Genomic DNA, 27,223 nt, shown 5'->3' on the forward strand with positions numbered 1-27,223 from the left:
CCTGATGTTGGGTTTGATAAATATAATTTATACTAGCTTATCATCTTTATGAACAAATCTAATTATATCTACAGTAATGAATATTGTTTTGTCTTCTGTACACAATTCAACATTATGTTCTGTGATGTTGCATGGTCAACAACAATAGGTGTAGTAAACCTGTCATTAAAGAGTTTTGCTAAAAAAGGAAATTAATAGCCTGTATATCAGTCAGTTTGGAAATTATGTTTCAAATCCACAGTGATGACTCATGTCCTGGAAACAGTGTTTGACTTCCTAGTTTCCTCTATGTGAAAGAAATACACCAAAGGTTAATTTCCAGCATTTTTCGTTAAAGGATGTGGTTCCTTTTTCTGGTATTTTACAACATATTTATCTTGAATATAAACATCGTAATTGAGCAAATACAAGGAAAAATGGGGTAAAAATGTGTAAACATTGTGGAACATATATAAGTTCAAGCTAATTAGTTTTAGTGTGTGCATACAGATGTTGGTGTACTGTAAATACATGCACACAGGTTTACACACTGCTTTTTTTATAGAGAGCAAGTGATGGATAATATGTTACTGCTCTGTGTGTTGAAAAATGACCAATCTGCCACATATTTATGTGCAAATCCAAAGCACAGGGCTGAGTTTACTGTGTTTACACACAAGGCTAAATGAGCCGTGGTAGTAGTCCATGAAGTACTAAGTAGAACTGTAAAGGAATGGTGATGTACCAATTTGAGAAACTCATTTTATTAAAGTTCAAGATTTAGAATAGAGGCCAAATGCCTCTTTATACATTCCGTCATTTAATATTTTCAAACATACACTGTAAATTCCATCATTTCTTAAGTTTACTTACCATCCAAGCCCCAGTGAAGCTACTTTCCTCCAAAACGGAGGTTCAACCCCACCATAATCATGTTCTCCTTGTTTTTTGGGCCAGCTCAGTTTTAAATGTCTAAAAAACAGTGTTTACTGTTCAAAAAGAGCCATTACTGTTAGTGAAACTCACCTTAATGTTCCCAAACATATGTAATTTTTTATTTATTTTTTATTCCCGGCAATAGATCTCTGACAGTTTTTCGACAGACAAAAAATGTTTCATGTCATTGTGCATTTGTGATTTGGGCATGGGTTTTTTGTGGCACATGCCTTTTACTCACGCATGATGTAAAATCGTGGTCAACACGGTGTCACGCATAGACCTATAGAAACTGGCTCTGATCAAGACAAGCCAGAAGAAACTGTCACATGCCTTTTATTCTTTGCAAATATTTTTTGGGTACTATTTTTATGAATAAATGTGTTGTATATTGTTGCACAATATAACTGCGTTGATGTTAACTGTGCTCTCCATCTAAAACCAGCGGGAAATAACGTGACTATCATGTATCATGAAAATTCTTACAATGTAATTTATTTTAACTTACACGTTCTAAATTTAAGCTGTAAAACGTCTTTGATGTAAGTTGTTGTATCTGTTTTTATTTCTTATGCCAGAAAACATTTACATTACATTTAACATTTAACATTTAACATTTAACATTTACAATTAGACTTTTGCACATTTAACTAAATGTAAGAAAACATGCTGTGTAATGTAGTTAAATGTGAGAAAACGAGTTATTGGTGCTCCCTCTACATTACCACGTGGGAGGAGCTGAGTTTAAAAGCCTGACGCTCATCAAGCCTTTTCACACTCAGCCGCCGAGTTTAATGTCACACACGCGCGCTTGTTGAAGTTCAAAATGAGGAGATGCGCTTTAATTTGCCTTTGGATCGCTGAGCTCGTCCTCGGTGGTTTTCACAAGGACGCACCGACTCTCGGCTCCAAAAACAGCCCGAGGCGCTTGAGCCAAGGTACAGTATGCGACCGTCTCTCCTGTCTCGCTGGTGCATTCGTTACTTACCCATTCGTTTATCCGTTTACTTGAGAACATGCGCCGTTTACAAACCGACGTCTCAGCTCGGTTGAGCTGCGGGTTAATCCCGCTTTGATACTAATCTAATGGGATTGTTTTGCCGTTACTGTTGGTAAAACAACACCATTTTCATCGTGTTCTGACATTTACTAACACATCTCCAGCTCTAACTGCCTACGTGTCGTTTGTCCTCAAATGTAGTCCGGGGTGAATATAATTATCCAGCCGTTCAGAACCACAGCGTCCTCTTCTATCGTGAAGCCTCCGGGGAGATGTATGTGGGGGCGACGGACTTTGTTCTACAACTAGATGTGAAAAACCTTCAGTTCAAAGAGGTGCGTGTTTTATTTTGCCCCACAGTTTTTTTATGCTTACTGTATATTTGGCGTATTTTATCACCTGTGGTACGTAAACTTAATTCTAATTGATCATGAATTACAGATGAACTCTGGGCTTCTCACTCATTGGGAGCTATTTTCTATCCGCTTATAATGAGATGCTTGAGATGCGTGGCCTCAGCTGCTGATTAAATATATGATGAACAGTCCATAATAGCAGGGTATAGTATAATATGGTGCCTAGCAACCAAGTCTATATGTGTACAAGCTGGCTTCAGAATTATTATGTAATGAGCAAATGACTGTTGACTGTTTCTCAAGAGACGGGCTTGATGTTTATTTCAGTGATGGCTATCAGTGTGTACCAGTGTCGGATTCAGTGAAACAGGAGTTGCCTAAAAGTAAACCTGATCAAATGTGAATCATTTTTCATCAGCTTCTGTTACGCAAGTTTTTTGGCAGCCAGTGCAACGTTTTGGTTCTTGTAGTGCAGTAAAGCACCAAGGACTGCTTAAATGTTAAATCCAAAAGAGTTAAAATAAGAGTTCACTCAAAAATTCACTAAATGTGTTGTTATTACATTTATTTTTCCTGTAGAAATTTCCTCTGAAGGCAACGGGGCAGCAGCAGTGTGGAGAGGTGCGTCACAGCGGAAGGACCATGTGATCACAAATGAAAATATTAGATTTAAAAGTGAACGAGCTAATGCGGTTAGCGCTAACCGCTTCTGTCCTGCAGGGTCCCTGTGAGAACGTCATCACCGTCATCGAGGAGTTCCAGGACAGCCTGTTTGTCTGCGGTACCAATGGACACAACCCGCAGTGCTGGAAACTCGTAAGTGTTCCCTTAAATCACTTTAAGAGCCTTCGTGTCAGGCGTTTTTGGTGGTTGGCTAATAAATTGCAGTGGCTGCAACAGATCCCTGCTTAAGGTTCCTGTGGGCCAACTGAATATTTAATTAAGCCGCCCTGTTTAGCAATTTATAAGGTGCGTCAAGTGGCTGGTGTCATGTTGTCTTTCCATGTTCCCACAGTTTCCATCGGTTCACAACCAGTCCCATGAAACAATGAAGAGCTATGAAGGGATGGGCATCTCTCCCTTTGTGTACACCCAGAACTCCCTGTCCCTCACAGTCGGTCAGTACTGTACTCAGCAAAGTCCATGTCTACGTCAGCAGAGAGGCGTTGTCATTCTTTCCTCACGTGATGTGTCCGGGCCGTTTGCAGAGGGCGACCTGTATGCTGCAGCACCACTGGATGCGGATGGAAGTTCACTGCAGTTCAGGAGGAAAGCGGGAAGCAGAACTAATGTGTGGATGCACGACAGCTGGGTGTCAGGTGGTTACATGGGTTCTTATCAGTGTGTAATGCATGACGATCACAGCTCTGTGATGTGACGTCAAACCACATCCAACGTAGAATGATCCCACAAGCCATGGACTGAGGTTGTGTCAGCGTGAGGGTTGGAGTAGCGTGATACACTGTGTCAACATCTCCGTGGGATGCGTGGTTTTCCTCTTTTAATGTTCCTTGTCACGCACCGTTTAGCATCGCAGTTCCCAGTGTGTTATGTCAACACGTCTTTCTCTTCTCACAGAGCCCACATTCGTCTCTGCCTCCTGGGTGAAGCGGCAACAAGACCCTGAGAATGACAAAATCTACGTCTTCTTCCGTGAGAAGAACTCGGACCACAGCCCCGAGGCCGATCCCTGGATCTCTAGGGTGGCCAGGATCTGCAAGGTACAGTAAAACATGACACCTGACTCAGTCTGCGTCAGCGTCAGCGAAGCTCTAGTGCAAACAATCAGTGCCGAGGCGCTGACCTCAGCCCCAGCAATCAAGCAAAGAGTCAACAAAATGCTCAAGTAAGAGGATACGCGTCCCTGACTGAAACTGCAGAGGACAAATCACCCCTAAGGGTCACATGACAATAATATCTTTCTGCCAGGAATGGGCTTATTTGAATTCGACATCTACTATTCGTTCATATAAAGACCTGAATAAAACACCAGCATCTGGGCAAAGTTTGCCTCCACTAATAAAGCAGACTTCCTCTTTCGTAATAAGTATATGGTTTGTCCAGTCGGTCAACCTCAAGTAGCCTGAAACATTATTATTATTATTAGCATTACAGGCTTTGCAGCACTTCCTATAATTTTAGATTATAAATGTGCAAAACAAGACGTGCCCTTGAAGCGGCGAGTGTTATGTTACAGATAAAACCTTATCAAATGATGCGGAGCTGGCGGTTTTCAGTTCATGGGGAAACTGAGAGCGTCCTCCTGATACGACGCACGGGTTGTATTTCACAGGTGGACGAAGGTGGATCCAAAAGGTTCTTCCAGAACATGTGGACCTCTTTTCTGAAGGCCCGGCTCGTGTGCGGGTTCCCAGACGAGTCGCTGTACTTCAACCACCTCCAGGACGTGTACGTGAAGCCGGCCGATGCCTGGCAGGAAACCAGAGTCTACGGCCTCTTCTCCAGCAGCTGGTGAGAGACTTCTTCTTCCTCTATCGTCAGTGTGACACGCTGCCCGGGCAACAGTTCAAAAGCAAGCACTCAGCAGAACTGTAGATGAACACAAAGTAGAGATGAGAACTTAATAATGACTGTAGTTTGTTTTCACGTATTGAAAAACAATGCAATGTAAGTTTGACAGCATATTGCTATGAATCAAGCTCCGATTCTGGTCCCACGGTTCCCACAAGGCTCTAATAACAACCTCTCTATCGCTGTTATTGCACCTGTGTGAAACAGACTGCTTGTTATTAATTTCAGTCTCCAGATAATAAGCAGAGGACTAGCGTCTTAGCCTTGACACAGACACAGGCGGGCGGGCGGAGCTCCTCTGTCTAGTTTCAAGGACTCCCTGCGAGGAGCTTCTCATGAAACGGCCAGAGCTCTGGGAAACGGGTGGCGTCGCCGCCTTGAAGTGAAACTCCAGATGCACCTAATTGAGTTTGAAGGCTTTAAGCAGATTGTCACACCCTGTCCTGCACCTTTGGCCACGTGTGATCTGGAGCCGAAGGTGTTCGCGGCGTCACCAGGCACGAAGGAGCAGGAGTCATATGACTCGTCAACCTGCCTTCGTCAGCTTTGCTTTATTACCCCGTTTCGTTGAAACTCACCTTATTTATAACCCACGGTTTGTCAGTTGGTGGCTGCTGTTGGCGCTGATACTGTAATAGCTATACAGGCAATCACACATGTGTCAGTGTTTGTAGAGCTTAGTTTCTGTAGACCTTGCCTCACTGTCAGACATAGCAAACGTCTGCACTGTGTCTGCCCTCCTTCTGTGCAGACACAATGCAGAGGAAGCGCATACTGTACATGTGTATCTGGCTTTCGTTCCAACACTTCTGCATATTGACACCACTACTGTATCTAATCTACAGTAGTTAACTTTGGAGGACAGATTCCTTTAGTGGTGGAGGTAAACTAAGACAAGACAAGTCACCGTTTTCCTCCTTCGTACATCAGCACTGGTTGTTTTAAAGGCTGTGTTACAGGCCACTCTGTAGCAGGAGTCAGCATCTATTCTGTGGTATCAGTATTACTGTAAAGTAATATCTGCACTGGAAGATGTGGTGGTTTGACTCTGGTTCGTGTTCATTTATCGGTACTTCACTGCATGCATCCAGCCGAAAAAGTGACAAAATAAGCTATCAGTACTTTTTGGACATACTGCGAACAAATAAAGATAATAAAGCAAAGTGACTCAGTCAAAGCAAGCAACAACAAACCTTTACCACTGGATCTTCTATGTTAACCTCCATTGTTTTATTTCACTTCTAGGAACTCGACAGCAGTTTGCATCTATTCCATAGGAATGATTGAAAACATATTTGAGAACTCAACATTCAAAGGGTTCAACCAAGAAGTTCCCAACCCAAGACCGGGAACAGTGAGTTGACGTAATAATGGAGGAGTTCCTCTTTAGACATTTATTTCTGTGCTCATAACTTCCAACTTTACTCACATTGTCACGTGTTAGTGCGGGTTATAAAAGATCTAACGTGTTACATAAATGGGTGGAAGCAAGGAAAGTATGTGTTTGCAGTACGTATCTCACCAAGTGCTGTTCAGTGTTTCCGTCTCTACAAGATGGAGAGATTGTCTGCGTTACCAAACACTTGGCAGAATTTCCTGCTTTGCAAACTCTAAACTGTTTACTCCAGTGAATAGAGTAGATTTCCCCTCTGGTTTGGTGCTTTATAATTATCTTCACCCTCAATCCGTGTGTTTATATCAACATTTCCTAAAATATGCAAACAAAATACCAACGCAAGAAAAAAAACCCGTTTGTATTTTTTTTTTTTTTCATTCGTGTGTCCTTCAGTGTGTGAGAAACAGCAAGGAGCTGCCTCTCGCCACCGTTAACATGGTGAAGGATCACCCAGAGATGAATGACTGGGTCCACTCCCTGCACCGCGCCACTCCCTTTTACACCAGCAGCAACAACTACACCAAGTTAACAGTGGACCAGGTCCGATCAGCAGACCAGCAGCTGTATAACGTCCTCCTCCTGGCCACTGGTATGTTGTTATTGTTCTATTGTGTTGCTGCTTGAGCCTTTGTGCTCACTCGGCCTGTGGCGATGAATCGTTTGGTATGTCTAAATCTGTTCAAGGGTAAAAATAACAACAGCACATGTGTTTTTGTTCCAACAGATTCTGGGAAGGTCCACAAGGTCTTAGAGGCCGGATCCGAACCTTTCATCATCTCGGAGACGCAGCTCTCCAGCAGTTCGTCCCTACAATCGATGAAGCTTGACTCCAGAAAGGTACGGATCATTAAAAATAGATGAGAGGTGTGCTGAGCCATCGAGGCAAAATGGTTTAAATGCTGACGTGCGTCTTTCTTTCTTTCCTTAGAAAATGTTAGTCGTGGGTTTTTCTGAGAAAATCTCCTTTGTGGACCTTCAGAGGTGTCAGGAGTACAACAACTCCTGCGCCGAATGTGTTCTGGCCCGGGACCCATACTGCGCCTGGACCGACACCGGCTGCAGTCCGACAGTCCCGTAAGTGTGGACACTCTTTGATCCAAGGCCTCAGTCTGAAGAATCTCCGTCTGAGTTTTTAACAATGAACCGGCCAACTTCTACCTCGCTCACCTCTCCATGAATGTGTTGTATTATTCACAGTGGGGCCATTCAAGATGTCAAGAATGGAAATATATCTGTGTGCCCCCCAACAAAAGCGGGTAAGACTCTCGATTACGTTCCAAACTGGTTGAAGGTTTTCAAAACGTTGGTCACAATTTTATTAGACATCCTTCTGTCCTTTTTTAGACCAGCGTCAAGCAAAGCGAAGGAGGCGGGACGCGGATTCGGAGCCAGAGGACGTGAGCACAGTTCACTCGGTGCCGCTGGGCAACTCCTTCTACCTGTCGTGTCCCATAGACTCGTACCACGCCACGTACACGTGGGAGCACGACGGGCACACCCGGCCCTGTCTGCAGATGCAGTCCGACTGCCTGCACCTCATCCCGGCCATGACGCAGGACAACTATGGCACCTACAGGTGCGTCTCCAAAGAGAAGGACTTCACCCAAGTGTTGAGAACATATGAACTCAAAGCCCAAGAGCCCCCGGAGGTGTTCAGGAGGAACGTGGCCCCCGCAGAGAGGAACCACGCCTCGGCCGTGGCCGCGCAGATGGGGTGGCTCCTGTACGGACTGACTGCAGCAGCGTTGGGGGTTTTCAGATAGAGTATGCGCTAATAGCTACTCAATTTATCCTAGTTGCGCTCGTGCTAATGCGCTCTTGCTCGTCAGGCCAGGATGCTCCCCAGACACTAACAAACACCCGCGAAGCTCTCACCTGAAGCCCCCAGTCGTGTTAGTCGCGTAGCTGCCCTGACCAGGTCGACGCTGCTGAGCAGCCCCCGGCCCGCTGGTTGCTAACGGCAACTAACGCAGGAGAGGAACCCGCCCCGCCCACCAGTCAAAACCCATCACACTGACAGATTTTGTAACTAAAGGGAAGGGTAGAGGCAGCAAAGGGCCCATTACATTTCCCTGTTTTGTTTCACCCCATCAGTCGTCACAACAGTCTGAACTTCAAATGAATTTTACAATGAGTATTAGCGAATTTGCACATATATTTAGGTAAACATTATGAATATTTATATTTCTAATATAATTATATTTTGTATTGTGGTGTTTTTATAAGTTCTTGTAAACATTCCAGTTCTGCTGCTGCTAATAATAGCAATTATTTAGTAATATTCTATATTAATATTTTTTTGTCTAATACGTCCCTGTTGCAGTATATGATACTTGTCTCTTTTGAGAAGGATGTGGCTTCATCAGACAGGGCAAAGTCAGACGTGTACTCTAATCAGAGCAGGTTGAGGATTTAAAGCTTAAGCCGTTTTATTCCTGGATCTGACGTCTGAACACTAAGGATGTCATTGTGAGTACATCTGACAGTAACAATGACACTGGAGCTGTGTGGCCATTAATCTGTTAAAATTTCGATGTTTCTGTGTTTGTTTTTGTTTGTTTATATTGTATATCTTCAAACAACATCCTGAAACATTATACAGAAGAGTAACACATTGGTGGAGAGACATAACAAATGCATCACTACTGTAGCTTCGTTACCCACCATGAGCAATATATGCGTGGCATAAACGTGCAGTATAATTAGATGGAGGCGTGATGGCATTATAGAATGATGTCATCTTTATATTCATGTGTTGCACACAACACAAGCTAGGATCATGTATGAATCTAATGCTGAAGTCCAACTATGTTGGGTTTGGTCAAAATTATGACTCAAGTTCCCCGAACTGCACAGAACCCAGCCCTTATGTTCCTGGGTGGGATTCTTACATTTCACAAAAACAATGACATAACATGTGTCATAACATATGACATAACATATGAATATGCTGGTTTTAACTGTGTTTTTTGCCTGAGGTTGTACGACCCGTGTTAGCCAGACAAAACGGGTGGGTCCACATCCTGTGTCTCATTGTTCAGTAATCAGGTCCAGGCCACATTAAAACACACCATGACGTCTGTGGCTGAAACCGTACGACACCCACCTGACCTGAGCCACAAATAGCAGAGGTTGTTCAAAGTTCGAGACGGAGTATAAACAGGTTTATTTATCTCCATTGTTTATGCCTACGTGACTCACATTAGACTGTAAGAATCTCTCTGTGGCTTCAGATCCAGGCTCTCGCTGCTTGAGCTGCATCATGAGGTCTCATGAGTTTTTGGATGCAACCGATGCTGCACTGCTCAGACTAGAAGACTCTGACTTTCAGAAGGTCTGCTTTAGGACACTTTTAGCACCTTTGAGTGTGGGTGCTGCTTTCAAACTCACTCCAGAATGTGGACATGACGACCTTGTGCATCTGGTCTCTATTGTGTTGATATGACTATAAATAAATCTTAACAAGAACATCAGACTCCAATATTTCCTGTTGTGCTTCTGTAACAAGAAAGTCAGCTGGAGTTCATCCAAAATAGATCCACAAACACCAAAGGTTAAATAACAAACAACTCCATATAATATAATAAGTGTCCATCATTACAAATATTTTCATTCTATCAAGAAGATGTTATGTTAATTATGCATGCACATTATCATAATCTTCAGATTATGTAATTGCAGACACATGCCAGCAGGGGGTGGTGTTGTCCAACCAACATGGAACATGAGTGAACAAGGGGCAGGTCTTTGGTCACGGCAGCTTTTATAACCGTGTTTTTGGTCACGCCCATCCTATTGTTTGGTCCAATCAGGATGGCTGACGTCCACGTTCCTCCGCTTGTCGCTTGTATGAGCGGGGAGTTCGGACGTCTCAGCGGGGGAGCCAGGTATGGTTCCCCAGCCTGGCGCCTGGTTTTGGCGCTCAGATTTGAAATCTCTTTGTTTCCACTCACTACTATCAGGATGAAGACGTTACATGTAGGCCGCAGCACCTCCTTTGTTTTAGCATGTGAGACCTTAATAATAATTCTGTTAATAACAGATTATACACGAGGTCCCCCAACATCAATCACGCATGCGCATGAATTCTTCAGATTATGTAATTGCAGACACATGCTAGCAGGGGGCGGTGTGGTCTACATGTTTGCAACTACAACTCTATAGAGGTCCGCAAAACCAACACATTCAGCTGAACTTTACTAACCATGCCAAAAAAGCAGCAACCAAATTAACTTCAGCAATCTATATAACATAATGAGGCAGAACATACAGAATATATTATGTGTATAATTAACAATGTATTATGTTAATTCGTGGTGAATTATGTTAGTTGATATGTTGGGCTGCACTGTATGCACCGCCCATAATTAGGGACACGGGCAGTGCATAATGCATTACGCCACACGATGGCAGTATTTCTACAGAAGACAAGTCTCCTGAACCAGAGCTCGGTTCACTCAGCGATTCATATATGACCGAGACTGAACCCTTAAGAACCATATAGATAAACAAAAGGAAACCATGTATGAATAACAAAAACCAAGATATTAATGACAACAATAAACAGTAACTCTTTAACTTTGTATGTGTTCACCGGAATTCACTGCATTTCTGGTTAAGACCCATTAAGCAGATCAAATGTTTGTTTTATTTTTAAAGCTGTTTGAATTATATTTCGATAACTCTTCCTGTTATACTGTATTTCTGCATTATTTAACGTTTTTGCAGTGACGCGAGATCAGGTGATCTAAATGTTAAGTGGCCAATGATTTTGTCTCATTCCTCTTCAGGGTCTTTGTTGTTGTTATTCTTGTTGTTGTTTATGACCAGCTGCGACTCATCTTAGAAACTGTGTCTGTAGATGCAACTAAACGTAACATCCATCAGCGTATTTTGGAAACTCTGACTCCTTTAGGAAAAACAATAGGACACAGTCAGACCGAATGAGGTCAAAGATTATCATTGGGTCGAGGTAATAAATTATACATGGCACGTTAAATTATGAATTTTCTTTGAGGGTGGGGGACCCGGAGCTTCTGTATCTTTAATAGTGAGGAGAGAGATGGGAGAGGCTGCGCGTTCACGGTTTCTTTTCTCGCAGCGCGGCGTCGGGGGCGCGCAGCGGATACCGCACTCGCTGGACAGGGAAAAAAGCGGCGTTGGACCGTAACAGCGACTCACCGGGAAAATGATCCCACCACCGCCCTTCATCACCGCCGTCCTGCTCCGCAAAAGTCACGAGGAAGGATCCGCATCCATAGAGGGGTCCAGTTTTTTCGCGCATTAAACTTGTTTCAGAGGAACCAAAACTCCGTGAATAATAAGACAGAGGAATTGAAGTTAACGGTGGACAGGTAAGACGAGTCACTGGTTAATGATGCAGGTAATGCACGAAAGGTGGAAATGACAGAAATAGTGATGCTGGACAGTGTCCGCGTCGAAGCTAAGAGACAGAATCGTCCCGCAGGTCAGGATGGAAGTCGAATGAATCACAGGGACGCAGAATAACATGCGTAATGATGTTTAACAGTGCGTGAAAGTAAAATGTTTTTTTTATGGATTTCCTTTTGCAAACACTTTGTCCGAACTTAAAACAGTGGAAACGTGCGTGTGTGTTTTTATACAAACGGTCGCATTTGGACATAATGCAGTTCACATCATGAAAAGCGTTGTTTTATTCAACTCAGTTGTAGCAGTCTGCGCATTTTGGGCTGTTTGGTTCCTTCGTTGTATTTATTAGTTGTTAATGTATTTGAGGCTAATTGATCTTTTAACGGCTCCGCATCAGGAGCTCTCTCTGCACATTTCCGCTCCTATAATGGACTCGGCGATTGTGCAGTGGACACAGTAAATTGCATGGAGGCATCTCATAAAGCCCCGTCCGTGGCTAATGTCTGCGAACCCGATTCTTGCAGGTGCCCAAAATGGCGAGACGGCTCCTGCAGCTCCTTGCCTTGTTGACCACCGTGACGGGCAACGTGCGGTGCTGCCCCGAGCTGTGCAGCTGCCAGGACAAGCTCACCCACCAGTTCGCGGACTGCGCTTACAAAGACCTGCTGGTGGTCCCCGTGGGGCTCCCCTCCAACGTTACCACCGTCAGCCTTTCCGCCAATAAGATCAAATATCTGAAGAGCAAGAGCTTCGTCAATGTCACTCAGGTCAGCTCCCTGTGGTTGGCCCACAACGAGATCGTTACCATAGAGACGGGCACCCTGGCCCCCCTCATCCAGCTCCGCAACCTGGACGTTAGCTACAACAAAATAGTCAACTTTCCCTGGGTGGATTTCCACAACCTCACCGCCCTGCAGCTGCTGAAAATGAACAACAATGAGATGGTGAACCTTCCGAAGGACGCCTTCTCCACACTCAAAGACCTCAGATCCCTGCGCATTAACAACAACCGCTTCACCACCATTGTCCAGGGCACCTTCGACGCACTCGCTTCCTTGTCTCACCTGCAGATCTTCAACAACCCCTTCACGTGCTCCTGCAGCCTGCAGTGGATGAGAACCTGGATCTCAACCACTAAGATCACTGTGCCGGACCAGGTCTCAATTGTGTGTGAGGCCCCCGAGCATCTGAAAGGCACCCAGGTGACGCAGATGCCTAAACTGGACTGCAAGGCCCCCACGCTCACCATAACCTCCGAGCCCAACGTTGACAACGTGGAGCTCAGCGACGGCGCCACGGTCGTCTTGACCTGTGAGACGAGCGGGAGCCCGAAGCCGCAGGTCAGCTGGGAGGTGATCGCAGGCAACCAGAATCACCTGTTCGTTCTGCCCTCCACCGGAGAGACCAGCGACGCGCCCATCAACGACAAAACCACCAGCAACCGGTTCCTGGTGTTTCGAAACGGCTCCATCGTCATCCCTCGTCTGAGCAAGAAGGAGGACGGGAACTACAGCTGCTCGGCGGTGAACGACCTGGGCAGAGCGGAGGGCGCCGTCCGCCTGGTTCTGACCGGCTCCAAGAAGACCCCCGGCAGCTCCGGGTCCGACTCCGCTCCGGACGCGGGCCGCTCGCCCGCCAAGAAGCCGGCGGACGCCAAACCGTCCAAAAACAACGTCATCAACTGGTCCAAACCCGAGGACAAAACCAAGAAGAGCCCCGAAATGTCACCGGACAAAAACGCCGACGGCGTCGCCAAGAACCCCTCGTTCGCCAGCAAGTGCGGCACGCGGGACGGCAGCGAGTACATCTCCAACCGCGCCTTCAACATGAGCCTGGACGACCTGAAGCAGTACACCTTCGACTTCGGCGTCATCGCGCTGGAAGTGTCGGAGACGGAGGCCAAGGTGCAGCTGAACCCGCTGCAGCTCCCCAGCAGCAAAGGCAGCCTCCACGTGAGCCACAGCGAGGCCCAGGAGACGGTGGACAAAGAGCCCGTGGGCCTGTTCCAGTCCGCGGGCAGCAAAACCACGCTGGACAGGCTCTACCTCTGCGTGGACACCGGCAACGGACACTCGGTGGTCCAGTGGTCCAACATAGAGGAGGGCGTGAACTCCTACCGCTTCCACGGTTTAAAGCCCGGCACCAACTACACACTGTGCCTCACCTATGGGGGGCAGGACTGCCAGGTCCAGGTGGTCTTCACCACCAGGAAAAAGATCCCCTCGCTGCTCATCATCGTGATCGTCAGCATCTTCCTACTGGGCCTGGCCACGGTTCCCCTACTGGGGGCCACCTGCTGCCATCTGCTGTACAAGTACCAAGGCAAGACCTACAAGCTGATCATGAAGGCGCAGAATCCGGATCAGCTGGAGAAGCAAATGACCGGAGACTTTGACCCGCGCGCGTCGTTCGCCGGGTCCGAGAAGACCTTCGACCCCAGCGAGCTGGGCGACGGGGAGGCGGAGGCGGAGGGGGAGGCGGAGGGGGAGGCCGAGGGGAGCGTGGTGACCGAGTCCATCCCCGGGTCCTCGTCCAAGACCAACCAGGAGGAGTTTGAAGTGGGCTCGGAGTACAGTGACAGGCTCCCGCTGGGAGCGGAGGCAGTCAACATCTCGGAGGAGATCAACGGCAATTACAAGCAGCCGAGCCGCTGAGCCCCGCGCGCCCGCGGCTGCATTGTAACATATTTTCCTTTAGTAGCCTACATTGAAGCAGGTAACTCGCTCACCATTTCTACACGTGAAAAAAAAGGTGGATCTTTGATTTAGATTTTTTTTTTACCTCAGAAATCACCCCGCCAGTCACTGAGATTGTGAATTAATTCGTGTGACATTTTGTAGTCTGCTGTACGGTTAAAACGAGCGATGCAAGCACAGTTTTATACAGTTTACCGGACCTCAGCGGCGACGACAACGCCGCAAACGTTCCCTTTCCGCCGGACAGACGCACCCGCGCGAGGGCGCAGGCTGTGTACGCGTCAAGTCAGACACCATGAAACGCAAAAAAAACCGAGTTAAAAAATTACCGCAAAAACAACAACAATAAACAAAAAGTGCCATATTTTATAAAAACGTTTTAAAAACCGGTGTCAGGGAACGTCTGCACGAGAAAAAGAAACATCACACGGGGCGAATTGTTATTTTCTCAGGTGCACACACTTGACACGTCCGCATTTGGGTGGTTGTATTTGAGGAAACGAGGCGAGAATTGAGACGCAGATTTGCGGCGCGCCTGCCCGGCAGCGCGCGCGCGCGCGCTCCGGCGCCCTGTGCGCTGCGCTGCGCTGCGAGTCCAGGAAGGAAATGTCACCTTCAGTTGTGCTGTGCTTGACGGGACCCGTCCGGTTATTTACCAACAAAATGTTGTTTCACGTTGTGTAAGGCTTTAAAAGTGTGCGACGTTAACCTCTTAATCAACGGGTGCTTGCTGTGTACTTCGCTTTTTACCAAGGAACTGTCCGTGGCATGTCACACGTATTTCCTTGTGTGGGTTTAGTGTAGTCTCTAGGACTGTAGATGTTACTGTCAGCCTGTGATGTGAAGCCGTGTGAACTGAAATTATCCTTTGTTTCTTTTTTACGACGGTCAGTTTTAATCGGAGCCTCGACGCTAAAGGCGCGCGCGAGCGTCTGGCGGCTTCACTGTCCTGTAATTTGATGCATAGTGAGTTTTTGTGAACTTTGTTGTAAAACGAAACGAGAAACCCAGTGGCCGTTAAGGATTTTTTGATATCATTTTATGTAAGTGTAATTAATAAAACATGTGAAACTATACAGGCTCCTACCTCGATTCGTTACTCATCCGAGACTATTGTGCTGCAGGAAAATATCAAAATACTAAAAAATAAAATCAACACTCTATAATTTACGTTTCAGGAATGTTTCGACGGTTATTTGAGTGTCTTTTTTCTCCGTTTCTCATGTTCCGACGCAAATTCTAACAAAAGAGGATCTAAGAAGTATTTTATTTGTCAAAGGTTTGGATCCTAAAATCCGTTCTTAAATGATATCGACTAAAGAATCTAAATAATTTTAGAAGAACGTTTATTTTCGTTTTATTTTCGCAGTATCGTTAAATCGTTGTGCATATTTTATTTATCTAGTTTTAAAATGTGAATGCGGACGCTTAGACGTTCATAAGGAAACGCTCGTAGCAGCAAGTGGTTTATTTGCCTGTTAGATCCTTTTCTACAGGTTATTGGCAATTACATTTTGTATCCCGTCTATTAAAACTGTTCATTTGACAATTTATAAATAGTAAATATTCTACATATAAATACGTCTTTAAAGCGATGCTTGAGTGGATTTTGTAATCGTGTGTTTTGTCAGTGCTCAATGTTTGCACTATTTCACACATATTCAGACGTGATTACGCTACAGCTTGAATCATAATGCAAATAATGGCAATCCCACGATAAGCACATAAATAACTCATGTTTGTAAATCACACGAATGTGCTTAGATGAGAGAATAGTGCCACACAGGTGGTTTCTACCAGAGGAGAGTGCAGCTCTGGTCTAAATAGAGACAAAGACGACACACAGTCTCTGGGCTTGGTCAATATTTCTACATGATGCACGAACCTATGTGTGAACTTATTATACCAAAAGGCAGTACTACAAACAGTACTAGAGCATCTGGGCAAACAATATGTCTGTAAATTTCGCCCAGGACCAAAAGAGGCTTCCGTGGGGCTCCGGCTCCTCCTCAGTTGCTGGCTGCAGCCTCTGCCTCCTTTTTGCTCCCCTCCTTGGTGTTGCGGTTGAGGCTTCCGTTCACGAAGCTCCCCGCCGGCTGTCGCTTGAAGTGCTTCCTGGTGCTCACCAGCGAGGGGTTGTTGACCAGGGTGTAGAGGAGCTGCCAGTGCCCGTACGCCCTCTTAGCGCTGGACACCTTGTGCTGCTTCTTCTCCTGCTGGACGAGCTGGATGCCTGGGGACACGCGGACACGGCACCAAAGGTACAGCATGAGATCAGCACGTGTGCAAAACGCCCGTTCAGCCTCAATATAAGGATGAGCGTCGTGTGAAGGCCACACAGGTGTAGAAACGGACACCTAATATTAGGAAGCAATCGCATTCTGACCCACTGAGCACGGAGGGAGCGTTATTGGGCTTGACTTCGACAGAGAACGCCCTCGGCTGCATAAACAAAAGCAGGCATTTACCGGAGTTCATCAACTCTCTCATCAAATCTTTGTAACACAATAAAGTATTAGTGCTAATGCATTGCTCTCCAGATGCAAACAGAAACAGCTCCGCCGCACATTTGCAACCAGGCCCAGCTACATTATGTGGGATTAGATAACACACAGATGGATTCTGCAGCAACCGTGTTCCTGCCTGTTTCTTTCTACCATCTCTGCTAATCACTATACGTGTGTGTGTGTGTGTGGATACATCATGTTATACACTGGTCTGATTCAGATTTCCTAAATAGCACAAGCATGACTTCATTGTCTGCTGCTGACAGGGACGGGCGGCTCGGCCAAATGTGAGTCTGCCGCGAGGACAGCTGATCGCTTTATTCGATTGAGACCAGCAACGCGGCTCTAAATCATTCCACTGTGAGACTCCATTTGCTCCCGACGTGTCACACGCGAGCGGCCGAGCCTTCATTTCCTTCACGCGTGCCGGTCACGACGTGGTTTCATGTTGCCGAAGTCTAAACATCCCTGCCAACAATTAAAGATGCCAGAATGTCTGTGCACGTTCATCTCTGGAGGTGACATTCACTGACAGTCAGTGTTTATGCTTTCACCATAAAAGAATAGAAAGCTTGGAATTGCAGCTACTCCATCCCAAAGGCGTCCATTGTGAATATGAGTGCTGCAGTTGTGTGCTACACACCCTCTTCAGCATCCTGCGACCTCTGCCCAGCGTTGCTTCCCTGGCCCACAGACTGCAGCAGGATCCCACAGAAGGCCTTCATAACAGGATGCGACTGGTTCACCTCAATCTTCAGATAATGAGCGTAGCAGCGGTAGGCTGTGGACAGGCACAGGGAGGGGCGTCACTCTGACTGGGCCGAGGCAATAAACACGCCTTGGCTTTGTGGCGCTCACACATAATGGCTGCACAATCACACTTCTTTCTCTTCTTTTTTTTTTAAACCACCTGCTTTTCCTGACAACAGATGTCTCAAATCCGCAGCCGATTTCAGAGATCGGTGCAATTAGAGTCCTTTGCACTGAGCAGAATACAGATATCATTTGAGCTGCAGGCCGAGTAAAGTGGGCAGGATACGCTTTTCTGGCCTTTAAGTGGGATCAGTAAAAGTGCATTTGCTCAGAAAATTGCTTCTTTTCAAGCCTCACAAAAAACACACATAGAGGCAGCTACAGTTAAAGCAATATGTTAATACCAATGAATATGTTAACATCCTGTGTCTAAGACTACAAACAAAAAGGATTTAAAGAATTTAAAAGAAAAATGTAAAATGCAATTTGCTTTTCGCTAAGCCTTGTGTGTTTTTAAGGGACCAGACCCCTATTTATAGAAGAAGCAGCCCTAGAAGTAGCCACGCTACCCTTTATATAAGACATGATTTAATGCACAGTGAGCTCCACAGTGACAGTATAATATACTGTAATATTATCCAAGGCTCACCAGGGTCAAAGGCCTCCACGCTGCGGTTAAGCAGACTGATGTCCATGCGTCCCATGTGAACAATGTTAAACAGGGCAGTGATGATCATGCGCCAGAGCGCAAGCAGCACCCCGATCAGAACATTGACCGGAAACAGCAGGTACGTCAGCAGGAAGAGGTTTCCCCTGTTCCCGTGCACACACACACACACACACACACACGTACAATGAACAGGCTGTAAAACACCTAGAATGCATGAACGCCAGGGCACAAACCAAAAGACACGACAACCAGAGCAAATCACCTGTTGTTCAAGTCCCGCGTGCCTGCCGTTTTTTTGATGAAGCAAAACCTGGCGGTGACGTGTTGAATCAACACGGCCAAGAGAATCATCAGCCAGAAGGGCCTGAAGGGAAAGAAAAACCAACAATCCGAATGAAAGGAATGAGAACAGAACCCACAGAAACGTTCACGGAGCAGGTTGTTTCTCCAAGAGTCTCAATTCAAAGAAGGAATCAGACACAATTTGAAGCATCAACGCGTACAAGTGTGCGACAACAGAAGCTTCTACAGTCGGATATTCATCCCTGGGTGTGTGTGGAGACCTCACCACTCGCTCACTCACCACATGCTCCACAGAAACTGGAACAGAATTAGGTTCTGTTGGTGCAGCACAGGTATGATCACGAGGAAGACGACGATGAGCAGGCAGAGGAAGAACACCAGGGTCTGGATGATCATGCCTGTGGGGAGAGACCAGAGCTTCAGACCGTGCAACGCGTGGCTGTTGTCCGCCAGTACTCAGTGACTGTACCGATACAGATGTGAGCCGCTGTGAAGCTGGTGTAGCCCATCCAGCAGACCAGCGCCGGCCGCGAAGCTCTGATGTTCCTCTGGCAGTTGTAAACATTATAGATGTCCCCTCTGTACAGCCCCTTCAGGTTTGAGCTGCACAGAGAAGAACACGAACCCATGTACATGCGACATACGGCAGGTTATTCAGGGCGAACAAGCGTCATGCAGCTCAGGGCTGGACTCAAAAAGCGATTTCCTCTACGTGACTGCATTTATGCTAATGGATGAGCATTCTGTGTCTTATCTTAATAGCTATGTTCAATTCCAGCGGCAGTTAACCCAGGGCGGCTGCTGTTCTGTCTGTCTGCGTGATTAGTGCTCTATTATGTTATAATAACTCCCACATGAGCGCTTACACTATAATGAAGAAGGCAGGATGCGCCGCACGTCCACCGCTCCCTGAAACTTTGGGAGGAGGATGAATAAAAAATAAAAAAAATACAAGAAAACCTACCGATGCTGAACCATGGACCTCATGAGCATGGCCAGGTTGACCAGGGTGGACAGGGTCATGGCACAGATGTAGCACACTGAAGGAAGGAAGACGCAAAGTCTGACTCAAAGAGTCTGATTTACACATGCACATCTGGGCTCCACTCACCTTCCACACACCAGATGTAGTACATCACGATTCGGACCACCTCGTGCTTGTCAGGAGACAGCGTTATCTTCACGCTGGTCAAGAGTCGGCCCACGTCCTCGTTGACCCCCCGGCGGGCGGTCTGGAGGGTCGGCACCACGGCGAGGATCAGGAGGAGGCCCATCTGAAAACGACAGGCTCTGCTCATCAGCACCGGCACCACGGGGGGTCGGCGGTGACATACGTGAGGTCTGATCCTCAGTTCACATGCCTCACCTGATACAGAGTGATGAAGGACACCACGGCCGAGGTCGCCAGCTTCAGTGGGAAACGGAAAGCTGGAAAAAAAACAGTGTTATTAGAAACCCTTCAACCCTGATACTGGTCCAGAGGGGAAAAACAGAAAAGGACATATTTACCATCTTCTGGTGTATAAATATATAACTTCACTGCATCAATTATTCTTTGATGGAGCCTGGGCGTCTCTGTGCTCGATGTGCTGAGGTGAAGGGGAACAGAGTTACACATTTAAACAGCAGTGAACTCCCAACTGTCCATCAATGAAGCATTATTAAGTTATTATTTTATGTACTGTAGTTTTCTGTAACAGGAACTGTTTTATTTATCAGACTTCCTGTGAAGTTTTTGAAAAAGTGCGCCCACAGCAGCCGCATGTTTCCTGTGGATAACCTCCACATGACTCATGGTTTCCTTTTATCAGTGTCCGTGTGGTCAGTGTTCTCACCTGATTTTGTTTGGCTTCTTCTTGAGTATTTCCTTCACATAGTCTTTATAGTAGCTGCTGCTTAGATCCTGTAATGAATTAATAGATTCGTAAGGCCTTTGTAAAATCATCGGGCGTCTGAAACGCTTGCTCCACTCGCGCCTTGTCATAACCGCGCAGAGATTAGCATGAAATAAGCGCAGCATTGTATCCTCTCAGTGAAAAACAAGGTAACCTTTTCATAATCTGATCAAGAACATAGCATAAACCAATTATGTCAAAGCCACTTAAAATTATTAGGCCACTGGCATGCTGCGATGAACTTCACATTTCCCCTCAACCTCCGAGCACAAGTAAGCTCCCTGATTAGCGCGCAGCTTACAAAAGGCTCCTCGCATTTACAGATGGAGGAGAAATGTGGGTCTTAGGCAGCTTGTTCTCTTTTAATAGCGCGAGCCTGCAGGTATGCAGACTGCTAATCAACACAGACGCTTTTATCCAGGTTGTTACGTAACCACCACCAAACAATTAGTGCTGTATGAGTGGTACAGTACCGGAAAATGTGCAGAACCCGCTCCCCGGTCAGAACCCACCTCTGTGGCGTTGTTCTTTTCACTGCCCTTCAAGCCCTTGAACAGAAGAAGGGGATACTGGAAGCTGAGGAATGCCAGGCAGGCTATCTGGGGCAGGCTGGAGAACAGGGAGAAGTGCTTGTGTATCTGCAAAGGGGCAAAAGCGGACTTTTAATCACCTGCAGCAAAAAGATTCATATTTGAAAACGCTGTTAGTTCAAACACTGAACGTGAGGATTTATTTATGCAGCGTTCGATGTGTGCCAGATCGCTATTCGACAGAGACAGAGGCTAAATAGACACTAAACTTATTAACTGTGACAAAGCCCGTTGATTAAGATCATCAGACACTGGAACTAATTTTTTTGAGTCTCAGCCATTCATCCCTCAGACAAACCCAAACAACGAGGAGCTGACACTAAATCTGGGGCTTGGGTGAAGCTCAAAGCTCCGGCCGCGTGTCCACGGATCCTGCTGAAATGCCCCATATTTATCTTTCCAATCACATCTCTCCCAGCCAGGATATACAGACCAGCTTTGTTTGCTAATCAACAGGCTTCCAGACCAGAACAAATCGGCTTAGGCATTGAAATAACAACGCAAACCCGGACAGATGATGAAGAGTAAAAGTAATAGTGAACTAGTTTTGTGTTGGTGGTGTCACTCTTCATTCTCACTCACTGCGAGTGAGTTTCGGAGCCATCATCGCTCACCAGAGGCGTTTTGGGACAGTCGATTTTCTGCCACACCAGGACGCCAAAGTGTGTCCACGACAGGAGGCTTCCGAGGACGTAGCCAACTTTATTATGTAATGTACCGCATGCCAGGAGAGGGTAGTATAGCGCGGGGTAGTAGAAGACTCCCAGGAGCAGCCAGTTCTCTGCAAATACACAGGAAGAGTGTGAAAAGACGAGCTGCTACAGGAGACGGACGTGAAGCGTGATCAAATATATAAAAGTAAATATACTCATCAGCAAAGATTTAGAAGGGATCTAAAGGCAAAATACTGAGGAACACCAGCGCATGTTGTAGAGTGAAAGGACGGGACCTGCTCACGTTTATTCTGGGAGTCTGTCGTGAACGGGAGGGGGTTTGGCAACAGGACCAGGCCCCACAGTTTGCACAAGAGCACTCCAAACACAGCCACCGCCAGGCCCTTGTGCTGCGTATGGTCCAGGAAGTTGACTGGACTGTGAAACCAAGCGACAAGTATTTAGAGCCCACACGTCAACAGCCTCGCGTTGAGACGAAGCCGTTCCTCAGCAGGAGCCTCACCTGAGTAAACCTGGGAGTCCTTTCTGCCGCGGGCCGTCCTTAGTGCGCCTCGCTAGGACCGCTAGGATCAGCATGACGACGAGCTGGTGGAGACAACGAGGTTAATGCCCCTCGCAGCGGACGGTGTCCTGAGCAGCTGTGGCCTCCCCACCGCTCAGCCATCACCCTGATTCTACAAATGAGGGGCCACAAGGGGCTGGATGGCGCCGGCTCATTAGCGCTCCCCATAGATGTGGTCTGAATGAACTGTCATCAGTCAGGATCAGTGACCAGCGAGAGATCAGTGACCTGACACGACCTCTGACACATTTAGGGACCAGGGAGGGAAGAAAGGCTCCAAACGGCATCAACTCTGAGTGAGTATCACCCCAACACATATTGTATTAATATTAATGGTGTTCACAAACTTTTGAATTTTTTATAGATGAATGTTGTTTGTGCGGTGAAACTGGGAATATGAGACTAGAAACACTGTCACTGACATTTATGGGTCAGGATGTGCATCCAAACTACATGTTTGGTGACTATTGATGATTCAAAGAAATGTAAGATGTAAACTCCTCATATAAGCTTTCAGGAGCCCTGGATCTGAACCTGGACCTCAGTCAAAATATCAGATTATTCGATTATTTGCTCTTTGGACTGTGGCCCAGTGATCCATCAAATCTCTGTTTTGCAGTACACAAACAAACGCAAGTGAAGCCCAGCAGCAACCTCGGTGGTGAAGGTAATTAGTGAAGGCTGACTTTGAGGGGCAAATCTTACATAATCTCCTTATGGAAAAGATAAGTCTGATATGTCAATGCAGCATGTCATAAAGCCACGTCTCTCAGCTTTGTCTTTTGGGAAAAAAATAGAAAAACGAGGAATGACAAGTCAGCGCATCCCCAGCGTCCCGTTCAGTGCACTTACAGATATTGCAGTGATGCATATGTGGTAGAGCTTGTCGTCAGCCGTGGGGTCACATGGCAAGATTATTCTAAAAAAAGGGAACAAAACACTCACATGAGTACAACAATCAGTCCAAACCTTCAAACTCCAGGCTTAAAGTCAGTGATCTGACCTACATTAGACCCCACTAAACCTTTCACACGCCGCTGTCAGGGCCGTTTGGGCCTGGAAACTTTGAGGCTGAAATCAGCGGAGATTTGCATTAAAACGGATTGGTATCAGCGTGACACGGGGGGAAAACAACAAGCGGCCTATGTTCACGTTCATTACAGGGAGCAGGAATGCCTGATCATGGGGCGCTAATTACGCCTCTGATGTTCACTGAAGGCCTCGCGCGCGTGGAAACGTCACAGGCGTCGCACAAACAGCAGCGACGGTGACAGCGAACGCTTCTCAGACCGCCGCTTATCGTGATGAGAAGATGGATCCAAGCTCTCATCTTTATATTATCACTGCTACTGTACTATGAAACATCATGACCTCAGTGGCTGAATGGTGTACAGTCAAACGTGTTAATGGGTTCTCTGGGTAAATCCACCAGTTAGTGGGACGACCTGCGTTCATTATAACAAGGCAATGATCCAGCTTCTGCCATAATATGACGGATAATAGACAGAAAGCAGAGCCCACACCAACGCTGGTACAGTAAGTGTGCCAAGTGTCACCTAATATCTCAATAAGAGCTGCAAAAGTTGGAAGGTCACAACAGCAGCACCACATATTATCATATTTAGACAAACAGTAAATCACAACTAAAGTTGAATTAAACATTCAGAAACAGTTGCTCTAAGCACTAATGTACTTACTCTGGTTCGATTTTGGGTGGTAGAGGCTCCAGATCTGGGTACTCATAGTCCTTGAAAGCATCCTTATCCATTGTGGGTTTCTAAAAAGACACGGTAGTGAGTGTTTTAACCCGTGTTCCTACACACAGCTGCACTCTCCCTGACTCAGGAGCCAGAAGTGTCTCCCAGGTCGGTGGCAGAGCCGTCCTTGTGGCCCGTGTTTGGTCTAGGCTCGCTCACGCCCTCCTGCAGCCTGCGCTCAGGTTCCCCGGTCCCACTGAGGAGCTGAGAGCAGTCTGACGGGTCCTGGCTGCAGCCTGCTGCCTCCACCCTGCACGGGCCCTATTTCAGCTGAGGGTTACCACCACACTGGGAGCCTGGGAGGAGAGTGAGAGAGGGGCAGTGTGTGAAAAAAGGGAAAAATGTGGAGATCCTGGCAGCCACTCTCAGAGGCCACCTGCAGCTTACTGGGATTACAGCTACTTTTTTTGGGTTGCGCGGCGGAGAGGGTGCAGGGTTATAAAACCGCAGCTACCCACGCTGGGTCCAGGTGGGAGTCGCAGGTAAATTCCCAGATTGTTCCCTTTTGTCGCGGTTCAAGAGATTTGGGAAAGGTGCTCAAAATAAATCCAGGTGAATCACCGGCGCGGAGGCGGTCACTTTCCAGGATACGCGTCAGTCTGACTGATTAGGATCCAGGTGGAGTTCATTCAACCCAGATGCATTAACATAAAGGCGTATAAAGATAAAGAAGGGCATGCTGACATGAGGCAGGTATTTAGACTGTGGTGGTGCCAAGTCGTTCAAATGTGCTGTTTTAAACACATTTTAAAACTTTGACCGGGAAGGTTTTCCGACGGTAACAAAGGGCGTCTTGTGAGATCAAGTGTAAAATACAAAGAGGGGGAATTTGCAGCATGTTTTCAACTGTATACGTGATATATGAAGTCGACAATAGGCAGCCATCTGCCCAGAGGACAGAAATCTAATCCAAGGAAAAGAAATCACACAAATACTCTCTTTCATTCAGGTTATGAGACACCAAGACTGTTCACCAGTTTGTGTGGTTTTCAAAATAAAACTCACCTATTTGTGATAAACATTTCACCAGTTTTCTAAAATAACAACTTTGGCTCAGTCATTTTCTTTTGGGAACTTGTTGAAAAAAAGCTTTAGAAGAACTCATTTCTGTTATGTCCATCACACACACACACACACACACACACACACACACACACACACACACACACACACACACACACACACACACACACACACACACACACACACACACACACACACACACACACACACACACTTGTTCCACTGTCTCCGTGCATTCCGCTGCAGTAAACTCAGACTGAGGCCGTCTTTGCAGCAGCCCCTGGGTCTGACCCGTACATCCTCATTATGCCGGGATTACGGTTTACCAAACACCTGCACTTCCCTGAGAGGACGGGGCTTCTGAGGCACAGTAAGCCTCCAAATCAAACGTGCTCCTGAAAATAAAGGGGTCAGTGAGCAAAGAATGCTTTGAACAGTTTTAATTGCATCACGGAGCGGCCGGCTGATCGAGGCGGACAGGGCACCTCATCAGGTTTAGGAAGTGGAGTCAGAAACCCTTCAGTGGCGAATGTGATGAGCAGGACGACGCCTTCAGTTTTAAGTCGAGAAACGGCAGAGACTCAGAAACGTCCCAGCATTTGTGTGTGACGCTCACAGACGCCAAACGCCTCCGCGCACCGTTTTCATCGGTCATTGGACTCTAGATGCGTGAATTTGATACAAGTCTGCGCACGCGCGCACTTCGCTCAGGTGCAGCCAGGACCTCCGGGTTCCTTTACACGCGTCATGGACGAGCTTCGTGGCTTTGAAACTGAGCTTGATCTTCTGGCAACAGAGAGACTTTGAGCCCGCGAGAGCCCCCGCAGGTAACTGATTCACCTGCGCCTCGTTCCTGCACCGTCAGCGTTCAAACGCGCTTGTGTTTCACCTGCACGCGCCTCTTAAGTGTGACATTCGTTGTGTAGCGCAGCATCGCGTCGTACCTGGACGGTTTTGTTGTGGCGGTGCCTCCCAGTCTCGGTGCCGACCGCACGCAGGTGTGTCGCCGCCGCCGCCGCGCCAGGTGAGCGGATCACTTTACGGTACGTCGCGTGACACAGCGCTTTGTCGCCGCAGCTTGTGATTGAACTGGGGAAATTAGGAAATCAGTCCTGGCCCAGAAAGCCCCAAAAAAACCTGGGATCTCACCTTGAGTCAGTCTCGTGCCCGTGGATCAGAGAACCTCATCACTTCCAGCAGACGGAAGGATCCACCTGCCCGACTTGGGTTCAGCGGCGCGTGAACGCAGCGACGGTCTGCGGATCAGCCTCTTTCTTGACTCCTCACTCAGCGGCCGCGGGGACTTTGAACTGTTTGATCCTGTGTTGTGGTGGGAGCATCGTAAAAGTGCTGCGGCATGCAAGCTGACAGAACGTTGTGAAACACGAAGAGGTGACTCAGGAGGTCAAGGCTGCGCGCAGCTGCCGATTTGCCCGAAATTACAAATTCAAATTCATGCATGTGCCTCCACCTTTTTAGATGTGACTTGACGTTTCAGAGGTATTTCGCCTGCTGTGACTCAGTGTGAGGAGCTCGGGGACATCCTCCTCCTCTGACGACAGTCGGGGTCATCACAGGGCAGTTCATACCGTAGTTGCATCACAGCAAGTGTGCAACAGCATGCGACGGACGGAAACTGTGGTGCAGCTGTGAACTTCGGCAAACGAGGTCATTAGTTCCTGGTGCTGTACGTGCAAACTAGTGATGGAGACGCTCCTCGGGCCAATATCACCGAACAAACAGCCTCTGTACAGCTTCCGCCTCCTCGACGACGCGGCTTTGATGTTTTATTCAGTTTCTCGTGTTTCATGAACAAGAGCCACAGTGTTCACCTGTTAGATGAGGATCTGCTGTGGAGGCTCAGATAAAGCGGCTGATGTTGGAATATTATGGGGTGACCTTCCTGCGACCGTTCCGTATGAGCAGGCGACCTCTGTTGCTGAGTAACTCTGCAACCCCTTTTGAGGAAGCGAAGCAATTACGACATGTGGAAAACCGAGCCGTCACAGTTATTAATTAGCTGACGGCGGTTTTTCCCCAGCAAAACATCAAAGTGATCACGCGCTGCTCTGAGGGGCACGAACGCAGCCTTTCTCATGCCTGACCTCCACCGCAGCACGTCTCAAGCCAGCGTTTGGATACAACGCAATACCTGCGGAATTTCTGCCGTGCTAGTACTAATGTAAAATTCCTCAGTGGAATA

The 27,223-nt window shown here is 47.0% G+C and overlaps 4 protein-coding genes across 7 annotated transcripts in view; 3 read left to right on the forward strand and 1 right to left on the reverse strand.

Moving 5' to 3' along the window:
* Nucleotides 1-1,667: 1,667 nt before the first annotated feature.
* Nucleotides 1,668-9,674, forward strand: sema7a (semaphorin 7A). The gene is made up of 14 exons (XM_029152504.3): nucleotides 1,668-1,853; nucleotides 2,117-2,250; nucleotides 2,851-2,892; nucleotides 2,992-3,087; nucleotides 3,287-3,389; nucleotides 3,480-3,590; nucleotides 3,850-3,992; nucleotides 4,565-4,743; nucleotides 6,049-6,157; nucleotides 6,593-6,788; nucleotides 6,924-7,036; nucleotides 7,128-7,273; nucleotides 7,397-7,455; nucleotides 7,544-9,674. The coding sequence occupies exons 1-14, from the start codon at nucleotides 1,742-1,744 to the stop codon at nucleotides 7,960-7,962; spliced, it is 1,962 nt and encodes a 653-aa protein (XP_029008337.1). The 5' UTR covers nucleotides 1,668-1,741; the 3' UTR covers nucleotides 7,963-9,674.
* Nucleotides 9,675-11,039: 1,365 nt separating this feature from the next.
* Nucleotides 11,040-15,360, forward strand: islr2 (immunoglobulin superfamily containing leucine-rich repeat 2). The gene is made up of 2 exons (XM_029152501.2): nucleotides 11,040-11,553; nucleotides 12,115-15,360. The coding sequence occupies exon 2, from the start codon at nucleotides 12,124-12,126 to the stop codon at nucleotides 14,242-14,244; it is 2,121 nt and encodes a 706-aa protein (XP_029008334.1). The 5' UTR covers nucleotides 11,040-11,553; nucleotides 12,115-12,123; the 3' UTR covers nucleotides 14,245-15,360.
* stra6 (signaling receptor and transporter of retinol STRA6) lies at nucleotides 14,658-26,651 on the reverse strand. Of its 3 annotated transcripts, XM_029152502.3 has the most exons (20): nucleotides 26,492-26,650; nucleotides 26,170-26,340; nucleotides 25,965-26,109; nucleotides 23,938-24,293; nucleotides 23,093-23,159; nucleotides 22,181-22,263; nucleotides 21,962-22,095; nucleotides 21,619-21,785; nucleotides 20,927-21,052; nucleotides 20,355-20,422; nucleotides 20,029-20,108; nucleotides 19,886-19,947; nucleotides 19,631-19,793; nucleotides 19,484-19,559; nucleotides 18,989-19,122; nucleotides 18,800-18,917; nucleotides 18,479-18,580; nucleotides 18,196-18,359; nucleotides 17,437-17,574; nucleotides 14,658-16,519 (listed from the first exon to the last, which is right to left on the reverse strand). In XM_029152502.3, exons 4-20 carry the CDS (start codon nucleotides 24,006-24,008, stop codon nucleotides 16,296-16,298), a joined length of 1,977 nt encoding a protein of 658 aa, XP_029008335.1. In that variant the 5' UTR covers nucleotides 24,009-24,293; nucleotides 25,965-26,109; nucleotides 26,170-26,340; nucleotides 26,492-26,650; the 3' UTR covers nucleotides 14,658-16,295. The 3 variants fall into 3 exon arrangements, with proteins under 3 accessions (XP_029008335.1, XP_040926987.1, XP_029008336.1); XM_041071053.2 differs by having other exon boundaries at nucleotides 26,170-26,651; XM_029152503.3 differs by lacking the exon at nucleotides 25,965-26,109 and having other exon boundaries at nucleotides 26,170-26,651.
* ccdc33 (coiled-coil domain containing 33) overlaps nucleotides 22,090-27,223 on the forward strand; it is a 31,855-nt gene continuing 26,721 nt past the window's right edge. Inside the window, exon 1 of one of the 2 annotated variants that reach the window (XM_029152517.3) lies at nucleotides 22,090-22,536. The gene's annotated coding sequence lies outside the window, so the exon portion shown is untranslated. Of the gene's footprint in view, nucleotides 22,537-25,418; nucleotides 25,848-27,223 lie in introns of those variants that run through there. The other variant, XM_029152519.3, reaches the window with a different exon arrangement.

This window comes from Betta splendens, chromosome 6 (assembly GCF_900634795.4).
Source record: "Betta splendens chromosome 6, fBetSpl5.4, whole genome shotgun sequence".
Taxonomy (NCBI): Eukaryota; Metazoa; Chordata; class Actinopteri; order Anabantiformes; family Osphronemidae; genus Betta; species Betta splendens.